The sequence below is a fragment of the Bos taurus genome, chromosome 19 (assembly GCF_002263795.3).
Source record: "Bos taurus isolate L1 Dominette 01449 registration number 42190680 breed Hereford chromosome 19, ARS-UCD2.0, whole genome shotgun sequence".
NCBI lineage: Eukaryota > Metazoa > Chordata > Mammalia > Artiodactyla > Bovidae > Bos > Bos taurus.
The window spans coordinates 30,297,933-30,308,169 of NC_037346.1; the positions used below are offsets into that span (position 1 = coordinate 30,297,933).

General features: G+C 52.9%; 1 protein-coding gene across 2 annotated transcripts in view; it reads left to right on the top strand.

The window, feature by feature from the left end:
* Positions 1-9,149, top strand: part of SHISA6 (shisa family member 6) — a 262,124-nt gene extending 252,975 nt beyond the window's left edge. For both annotated transcript variants that reach the window (XM_002695848.4, XM_059878503.1), the window contains 2 exons: positions 1,014-1,166; positions 2,994-9,149. In XM_002695848.4, coding sequence (XP_002695894.2) covers positions 1,014-1,166; positions 2,994-3,544 — 704 coding nt within the window. In that variant the 3' untranslated portion in view covers positions 3,545-9,149. The remainder of the gene's footprint in view (positions 1-1,013; positions 1,167-2,993) is intronic.
* Positions 9,150-10,237: the final 1,088 nt, after the last annotated feature.

Below are 10,237 nucleotides of genomic sequence, written 5' to 3' on the forward strand. Positions count from 1 at the left end.
GCACTCCCTGTTGACTTCTTGCTGTACATCAAGTCATCCAAGCACCAAGGCATGCTTGTCTTCCTGTCCGGGCTCTCCATTCCTTTTTGCTCCCCATCTTCATGGCCACTCATCACCTATACCTGCATTTTCTCTCCCCCATCCCCTGACTCCTGTATTACTCCTAATCTGGCCCCCAGAACCCAGACCAGCGCATTCACCTCGTTAGTCATTCATCTCACTTCTCTTCGGTCTTTTCCCCCCATGTCTTCCCCTCCTTCTTTTCTGCAGGTCTGGCATTGAACAATCTCCCTTCTCTCTCTTAGACTTTGGAATCTCAAGGTTCTGTCTCAAGGGATGGAGGGAGAAAAACAGAATCACGCGCTAGACATTTTGCCTACATTCTTTCCTCCAGCAGTTGAGAGATGGTTAAGGGGGATTCAGAGGAAGGAACTGGAATAAGAGGAAATAGCTTTGCAGCTCACAGTGCCTTGTCAGGAGCAGGGCTTGGAGGAGCTAAAGGTGGAAGGGGCGGGTGAGAGGTGAAATGACCCATGGACAGCGTGGGTTGGAGTCTCAGTGGAGCTAGGTCCTGGACCCAGTCCTAGGGGTACACAGATGAGATCAGTCACTCTCCCTCTTTCTCCTTCAAACTTAGATTTTTCTGAGCCTGAGAACTAGTTTGCCTAATACTATTCACACCAAAATGAATGATTTTATGACCCACCTCATCAGCTCCACTGGGCTTCCATTTTCATCTGACAGCCCAGTGATGTACTTGAGGAAAGAGTCTGCCATTCAAGGAAGGGTAACCTGCCATTATGGCCAGTGCAGCCAAAAGTTCCTGCCCCCCCGGCTTGCTGGCAACTGGAGCTGAGCAGAGGGAAATCAAGTCGCCAGAATCGCCTGTGCCCTAGCACAGGGTCCCAGGAAAGCAGGATGGGCTCAAGAGCTGAAACCTGGACACATTCCTCCTGCCTGCCCCTGCAAAACTTCATCCCCACTAACACCACGACCCCTCCCTTCTTTTGCAGAGAAGCCTCGGATGAACAACATCCTGACATCGGCCACCGAGCCCTATGACCTCTCCTTCTCACGCTCCTTCCAGAACCTGGCCCACCTGCCCCCATCCTATGAGTCTGCAGTGAAGACCCACCCCAGCAAGTACTCATCCCTGAAGAGGCTAAGTAAGTGGGATATTTTCCCAGGGCTGGGGGCTGCTTCCAAGGCCTCCATGACATCTTCTGGTGTCTCACTCTCTTGCCCCGCACCTGAGGGCATGGGGTGGGGTCCCAGGAACAAACAGAAAGTGGAAGGAGAGAACAGACGAGCCCCTCGTTTTTGTTCTTTAGAGCATGAGTCCATCTTCTCCCTCGGTAGAGTGGAGGCCAAGGGATCCTCAGACCCACATTCCCATGGGAGGCAGTGGTTTAGCTCATGAACTACACTAACTGCAAGAGAAAGCCTTCCCCCAACCTCACCCTGCACCTACCTTCTTCAAACCCTGGGCCTCCCTTGCTCTCTGTCTTGGAGTAAGCCAGAGCTTTCTCTGAGGCTCTTCCCAGAGACCTGGGCTTATGGAAGGGCCTATAAACCAGCTCTCTCCCTAACTCCATCAGTTCTGTCTTGGGAACCTGAGACCCCTCACTCCGTGCACACATCCCATTTCGTGAGTTGAGCCCAGGTTGAGCCCCACGATCCCAGATCTGCCATTTGAGTCTGGGGAGGCGATTGAGACTGACATGTTTCAGACGTTACAATATCAAGAAGGTATATGGTAGGAGGAGTCTTCTCTTCTAGCTTTCCAACCCTTGGACATTTTGCCCCCACTGCCCGGTGAGTCTGTTTTGATGACCACCCAGCTACAGGGCCGAGCATGCACTTGAAGGTACAGAGTGACCTACTGTGATAGCAGTTCAGCTCAGGAGACAACATTGGCCACCTCCAAAGTGGCACAGTGAGTTTCTATGGTTAAATGTGGGGAATCCCACATTCTGCAGAGATCTGGAAGGCTGTCTGTAGGAAGCCTCACTCCTCAACTGTGGGGTAAGGCAGGTTCATCCTGGGTGAGTTCAAGGGTGAGCTTCAGGATCCAGGGAAAGGCGCAGCATCTGAACAAGGTACACATATGGGGTTGCCCTGGCCTGCTCGTGCTGCAGGTACAGGCGAAGCATGTGTAGACTTGAACCTGTGCCATGTGTTGGCTTCCCAGGCATAGGCTGTTACTCCAGAGAAGGTGTTGGTATGTTCCTAAGTAACCAGGAAGCATTTTCACAAGTGCTTCCTGGATGGAGCATCCTGCTTTATTCTAGTAGGAGGCTGGTTCTCAACCCTGTTTCCTTGGACAGAGGTTCTGAACCTCATCAGAAAGCTGCCAGCTGCTACCTGGGAGTTTCAGCAAGATCCCGGGAGCTATTCTTTTTTGGGACCATGGTGTGACAGAAGCAGTCCTGGAGCAGGAGTTCAGGGTCATGGGCTTGCCGTGGAGTTGGCCCTGAACTCCACGGGGACCTTGAGGGAGTCCCTTAACCCCAGAGTGGGTCCAAGAAGTAGGGGCATCAGCATCGCCTGGGAGCTTGTTGGAGAAGTAGGCTGACTTGCAGACCCACCCCAGAGCCAGGTCTGAATCTGACTCTGCATTTAACAAGACCCCGGAGGGCTTCCCTGGTGCCTCCATCAGTAAAGAATCTGCCTGCAATGCAGGAGACCTGGCTCAATCCCTGGGTCAGGAAGATCTCCTGGAGAAGGAGATGGCAATCCATTCCAGTATTCTTGCCTGGAGAATCCCATGAACAGACGGGCCTGGTGGGCTAGTTCATAGGACTGCAAAGAGTTGGACCCAACCGAGCGACTCAACCAAGCCAGCCCGAAGACTAACTTGCAGGGGCAGTGGAGAAGCACAGCGTCGACCCCTCTGGGCTGCATCACTCCAGCGCGTTCCTGGCTGCAGCATTGCAGTGTCCCCCTCGGCTCACTGCTTTCTCTCTTGCTCTCACCCTGTCTCTCCCCTGCAGCCGACAAGGAGGCTGACGAGTACTACATGAGGCGGCGGCACCTGCCTGACCTGGCGGCCCGCGGCACCCTCCCCCTCAACGTCATCCAGATGTCCCAACAGAAGCCGCTGCCTCGCGAGCGACCCCGCCGGCCCCTCCGGGCCATGTCGCAGGACCGGGTCCTTTCCCTGGAGCGAGGCCTGCCTGACGACTTCGGCCTGCCCTACGACCGCCTCCTCTCGGACGAGCAGCTGCTCTCCACGGAGCGCCTGCACTCCCAGGACCCGCTGCTGTCCCCGGAGCGGACGGCCTTCCCGGAGCAGTCCCTGGCGCGGGCCATCTCGCACACGGATGTCTTCGTGTCCACGCCTGTGCTGGACCGCTACCGCATGACCAAGATGCACTCGCATCCCAGTGCCTCGGATAACTCGTACGCCACCCTGGGCCAGAGCCGCACGGCGGCCAAGCGCCAGGCCTTCGCCTCGCGCAGACACAACACCGTGGAACAGCTGCACTACATCCCGGGCCACCACACCTGCTACACAGCCAGCAAGACAGAAGTGACCGTGTGACCGGCGGGGGCCAGGGGTCGGCAGGGGCCTGGGCTGCAGCTTCCAGGCCTGGATGGGTCCCCTCCCCTCGTCCTCTCTTGTTGGGGCCGGGGGTGGGCCGCCTGTCCCAGAAAGCCATACTCCTGGGACTCGGCCGGTGGCCTGCCACAGCGCGTGCGCAGACCTGGGATCTAGAGGGGTCACCCTCACTGTTCCAGAAGAATCGGAGGGGAAGGAGGAGAGGGGCGAGGCCCGGGTCTCCCTCCCCTCCCCCACTGTCACCAAGTCCCTTTCAGTCCCACGTCCCCCTCCTCCTCCTGGGGGCTCAGCTGCAGGTCCATCCGCCAAGAGACCCTGGCCTGACCCTGGCCGGAAGCTGCCTGCCCGGATTTGACTTGGCCGATGGGCTGACGGAATAGGCTCCACGGTCTCTCATTCACCTAAAACCGCATCACAGAAATCTTAGTGCCTAAAAACTGCCTGCTCGCTCTCTCAGAGCCAGGGAGCTGCTGTGTCCATAAGCACAATAATGATTCTCTTCTGCCCGCTGGAACTCTCTGATCCCCACTGGGTGGCCCTTCTCTCTGCTGACTCCCCTGTGCCCCTCCCCCAAGCCCCAGGACCTGGCAGGTGTTCCCTTCCTTCAGCTGCCGCCCCAAGGTTGGGAACCCCGCCCCTTTCCGGCTGGCTGACCCGCCCACAAGGCCCTGCCCCGCCCCCAGCCCTAGAGGCCATCCCTGGGTTCTCTGGGGCTTCCCTCTGGTCATTCTAGAACAGAGTAGGGATGGGGTGCAGGGGCTTTTGGGGTGGCTCTCCCCAGCAACCCAATGATCTCCACACTTCCTCCAGGCCTCCAGGTCTGTCTGAACCGTGACCTGCCACTCTGGCCTGCCTTCCCCTCCCTAGCTCTTCTCCCAAGAGGCTCTGCCCCCTGGCTCAAGAGCAGCTGTGGGGAGGCCACTGTGACACCTTGGGCCTCGAAGGCTGGCCATTCCACTAGCCCAGGGCTTCCGCCACACGCACCAGGCAGGACATAGGCGGTGGCTACTAGGTGGACAGCCCAGCCCCAGGAGGACCCCAGGCGGTTGTTCTAGTTGTTCTCCACCTCGACCTCTCCACTCTCTGCATCACTGACTCCCCACCCCACGACCCCCGACCCCTGTGCTTGGCCCTGTCTCTGTTTAGAACCTGCTCTCTGCCAGTTTCCCCTCCTGCCGCCACCCTGTCCCCCTCGCCTCACATCTCCCATCTTCCTGCAGCTTCAGGACTCTCTCCTGGCTGCTGCTTCTTTCTCCAGTGTCTCCTTTGGATCTACCTGACAGAGATCAATTAGCAGACGCAAATAATGGTACTCCAGGCTATTGGTCTGGGGGCTAACTGGGTACCTCCACAGTGCTCCCCTGCAGGGGGCGTCCAGCCTCAGGCACATCCATGCCCTCAGCTCTATTGGGGGGATTGCCCCCTCCCCCGCAGCCCATCTCAGCCTCTTCTCTGCCTCCAAAGGGTACGGGGGTAGCAGGGGGTAGGTGGGGTGGACAGGGTGTGGCACCCACCTGGAGAGCAGACAGTGAACAAAGTAGAATCTACTACCCAGAGACCAGAGCCTGGTGGGGGGTGGGGGAAGAGAAGGCTCCATTCTCTGGGCCAGGATACCTCCCTGGGCTGAAGCTGGGGGAACTGGCTTCAGACTATTGGGCAAAGGTATAATACTACAAATATGACAGCCGCCACAGTCAGACTCCAAAAGCAACGACTTTAAACTAGCTTTTAGATTCCCCAGTTCCGCATATAACATGTATGACCCTTTAAAAAGCAGGCGTGGGGCAGGGAGAACACCCCAGGGTCAGCCCTGGGAATTTTTAATCTAATCCACAGAGAAATCAATTGACTGATTCCTCCTACTTTTTCAAGAATTCCAAAGCTCTTGTCCTCCCCTCCCTACCACAGTGCTCACCATCACATGAATCACGAGGGGGACTGAGGCTGGGGGTGATGGACACTGCCTTGAGGTCCCCAAGGGAGCAGTGTCACTGGGGTTGTGAGGCTGTGAGGTCAGGGATAACTCTCTGCTTCTGTTCTTGACAAACACATAAACCGTCTCAAGGGCTGGTCCCTAAGGGTTTATGAAGAGTTTGCTCCAGAAGATGAAGCTAAGAGGGCTGGGCTGGAAGGAATCAGCTACTCCTGGAAAGGAACACGTGTCTGTCACAGCCGCTCCCCTCTGCCCACTGCTCTCTAATCCAGTCCTTGGCCACTCCCCTTGAAGGCTGGTGCAGAGGGGGGAAAGGACGTGGGTGGATGTGAATCTATACATAGACCTGAACCAGAAACTGGTTCTCATTCATGTCTGCAGCATCCTCTCTGCACCAAGTTCTCCAGCCCTCAGAGCAATGATGCTTCTCCCTAGCCCTGTGTGTCTGTCTGGGGTCTGTTTGGTAGGTTGATTCTGAACCATTTCTCATCCCAGCGTTTCTGCTGCCCAGTTTAAAACCTCTGGTTGTCGGCTGGATCAAAAAATTTCTATCTGACCCCTTTACTTCTTTGTAATGATTCTTCTGATTCACCCTTGAGTCTGGAAGGAGGGAGGGAAGGAAGGAAAAAAATAAAAGAAAGAGGTCTACAGACAAGCTCCAATTCAGTCCCCTCATTTCAGGATCCATACAATGATGTCTTAACTAGGACACAGCAATATCTTGTTTATCAGTCGTGCCATCCATGTTTGTAGGAAGAGCAAAGCTGCATTACTGGACAAGTTCTTTTAGCAGAGAGGAGAGAGTTCTGGGGCTGGAACACGGGTGTCCAGACTTCCAGCACCACCAGGCTGGTGGCCACTACCCACATGGAAGGGCTGGCCCTTCCTCCACAATGGAAGCCCTGCTCTCCCACTAAAGGTAGCCCCAAGCCCGATGTTTCCCTCGGCTTGTCTGGCTCTCTGAGTCTCCATTGCTCTGCTGGGGAAACACTGAGGTCTGCATGGTTTCTCTCCTGCCCTGAAGGTTTGTGCTGGTCAGCTTGGCCTTTGATGGTAGCCGAGCTCTCACTGTCTGTCATGCCCTTCCACCTTTCCTGCCTCACTTCCTCCAGTGAACTCCTGGCTCTGGGAGCTCGTAAGTCACAAATGCTTTCCCAAGAATTCCTTTAACCCCCTAAATGGACTTTTACCCACAGGGCTCCCCAGTGTCTTGGGCGATGGGCTTGCCTTCTACAAAGCTCCCATCCCTCTCTAAATTCAGATGTCTCCTCCCCTCTTTCCACTCTCAGCCCAAAACTGACCTCACTCTTCCATGCCCTTCAGCCCTTCCTCCCCTCATCTCCCTGGCCCTGGTCTTCTCCATCCCCAATTTCTTTTCCCTGGTCCTGCTGCACTACCCCCTGGTTCTAAAATGTGGAGCTCTCAATGAAGACAGTCCCAGAATGAGACATTCTTCAGGTGTCTGTTGGCCTCATTGGTTTATCCTTCACCTCCTGCCCCCATGAGATAAAGGATGGAAGCTACTCTGTCAGAGGCATCCTGGGCAAAGACTGGCTTTGGTTCCTGCTGCTGGCACGTCCCTGAAGCCCCTGCCCCAGCTTGCCGCTAGCCCAGAGGCTCCTGCTCTGGCCAAAGATTCATATCCTTGAGGGCTCTCGGCCACTATTTCATCTCAGTTATGCCTGTCCTGCTTGTGTGTATCATAGACCTCCCTTTGTCTCCAAAAGATGAGAGCCTCATGACTGTCTGAGCTTGGAGAAATATCCATTCCAGCAAGCCCAGTAACCCTACCACCAAACAGTCTACTTTCTTCAGAGATACTCTGTCTGCCCCAGCCTTCTGCCTCAGATTCCAGTCAGAGGCAACTGTGAACCTGACCTTCAGGTACAGCTGGTGAACAAGATCCTAGGAAACACCTGCTGTATTCCCCACACACTATCCTCCACCCTTCTCCCCAAACCTGGGAAACTTGGCTCTGGAGTCTTTTCTAGGAAGGTCATTGTGCTTCAGTGATGTATCTTTCAGGGTTCCTATGTATTTTTTTATATATAAATGCAGCATTTTAGTGACAGATTTGATATGAGAGCTGTGTCTTCCTGCACTCTGTATTTGATTTCTGAAGGCAGCATACTACAGGAGGAAAAAACCATGGGGCTGAGGCTCTTGGAGAGTCGGCTTCTGTGCTGGCTTTGTCTCCGTCTTGCCACGTGACCGAGGACCAGCTGCATTCTCCCTCAGCGCCTCCTTTTCCCATGTGTAAAGCAGGGGCTTGGACCAGATGAGCTCTGAAGTTCTATCCCACTCGTACATGTAGGGCTCCCATTCCCCATTAGTACCCCCTCTTCTCAGCATCCCTTCCCTCACAGCTGGGCTACACACACCCCATTCCACGTGCCCACGGCAACATGGTCAGGTGCCCTGGGCAGTCTCTGCACTCCTTCCCAGAGCCCGGGGTGGGCCCCGTGGTCACGGCTGCCCCAGGACACTCTCCCATCTGAAGATGGAGGGCCCCACCTGTTCAGTGGGCTACCAACTGTGTGTCCTGGAATCCACCCCCACCCCATATAGACACATCCGTATCACCCCAGGTGTCTGAGTCACTGGGGAATTCTGAAGTGCTCATCTTGATGTGGTCCTTAGAGCTGGAGGGAGGCTGTTCTGATTTCCGAGATGGCATGGGCTAGAGGAGACAGATCCAGAGGTGGGCCCACGATGGCACAAAGTCTGTATCTGCTATCAGCTCGGTGATGCATTCCAAGCCACGGGGGGGACAGAATGCACTGCAGGGACTCTGCAGCGAGGGGTGTCATGTCTCCCACCAGAACCTGTGTCCTGAAGACTGAGTCCGGACACGGTGCTCTGCACCACCTGGAGGAGGGGGAGGCACCCCCCTGGGCTGCTAAGAGGTGGGCACCTACCCCATCCTAGTACTTCTCTAGCCCCTCCTCTCGTGACACTACCATCCTCCCGGTGAAAGCCTGAGAAGAAGCCAGAATTGAGAGTACAAGTCAGTACCACCGAACCCATCTTGTAAATCGGCAAACACATCCACCATCCATCAGTCAGAGAAAGGACATCCTGCGTTTCCTTAACGCCCTCCCTCCTGGGGGAGAGGAAGACCCCTGCTCCTCTCTGCTGCCCACTCCTGCCATGACCTTTGAATGCCACTCCCTGGGAGGACTCAGTCATTTGCTTTGTAGTGGCAAATATTCCTCTAGTTCTATAACTCAACTAGACATTTTGTAGTAAAGAATTCTTAAAATTCTCTAATTAAAAAAAAAAAAAAGCAATTCTTACTGTAATATTTTTAGTTTGGGACACAATTTCCTAAGGGGAGATTAATGAACATTTTTATGCATTAGCCCAATTTATGGATTCCATGTTTATTACATATGGTAGTACTGACAAAAAGTACCTTTCTATCTGTACCTTTGCCCGTTTCTTCATCCTCATAAGTAAGCTTCATGGTGAGCAGTGCTCCTGTAACTGCCGCTTCTGTACAAATCTCATCGTTCTACTTACCCGTCAAAGCACATTCTATATGTACTGTAAACAGGTATCACTTTAGTAAGATTTAGTCTTAAGGATTTTTCCACTTTTGTCAGTAACAGATATTTATGGATTAAAAAAAATAATAAAGCCGTTTCAACATAATCTATGTCTCTTAAAATAGCCAAATAGTTTGCTCCTTCAAACACAGAGCCAAAGGTAATTAAAAAAAATCACAAAAGGATGTAGACGATCGTTGACGGGAGAAGAAACAAGGATTGACCGCGGGAATGAGGGAAATTTTAGGGCGATGGAAGCACTGTAAAACCTGATTATGGTGATGCTCACAACTGTATAAATGCACTAAAAGTCATCAAATTGTATAAAACAATGGGTGAATTGTATGATGTGCAAATTAGACTTTAATAATGCTTTCAAAATGGTGAACAAAAGAAACGTGGGAAGGCAGGCTTAGGATAAATGCCAGTGGATAAGGTGCACCAACTCAAAACAGAATCAGAAGTTACAGTCTTGTATGGATGTCCCTCATGGTCCAGTGGTTAAGACTCTGCACTTCCACTGCAGGGAACAAAGGCTGGATCCCTGGTTGGGAAACTAAGATCCCACAGCTTTGTATCCATATTCATCTACCCTAGCCTTATTATTCTTAGTTTGCTTTTTAGTTGAATACAAATCTGTTTACTATTCTCATACATAACAACACATAACCACACATATTCTAAAGCCTCTTTTGCTCACTATGACAATCATTATTAGGGTGGAATCCATAGTTTTAGAGTTAGTGCTTGTAGTTGCCATGAGTGACCAGAGTAAAGGTGGCTAAACATCCATGCCATTTTAACCAGAGAATCAGGTTGTACAGTGAAACTGATCTAGATTTGGAGTCTTGCTCAAGACCTCTTTCTCTGGACTCATTTTCTATTTTTATTTTCTTTGGCCCATATTCGCTTTTGCTGCTAAGGTCATCTGTTCTTCTGTGTTTCTGAATTTTCTCCATAACCTAGTTACTGGTGGGCTCTGCTTCAGCAAACAAAATATTGCCAAACAGGACATGACTTATTGCCAACTTCAGCACCTCCGTATTTCCTAGAATTCACAGTCAGTCATACTCACTTACCAACTGCCTGATTCCTTTGTAATCAAAACCCTTCTCCTTAAATCTCTTTATTGGGACTTCCCTGGAAGCCCAGTGGTTAAGACTTCGCCTTCCAACGCAGGGGGTACAGATTCGA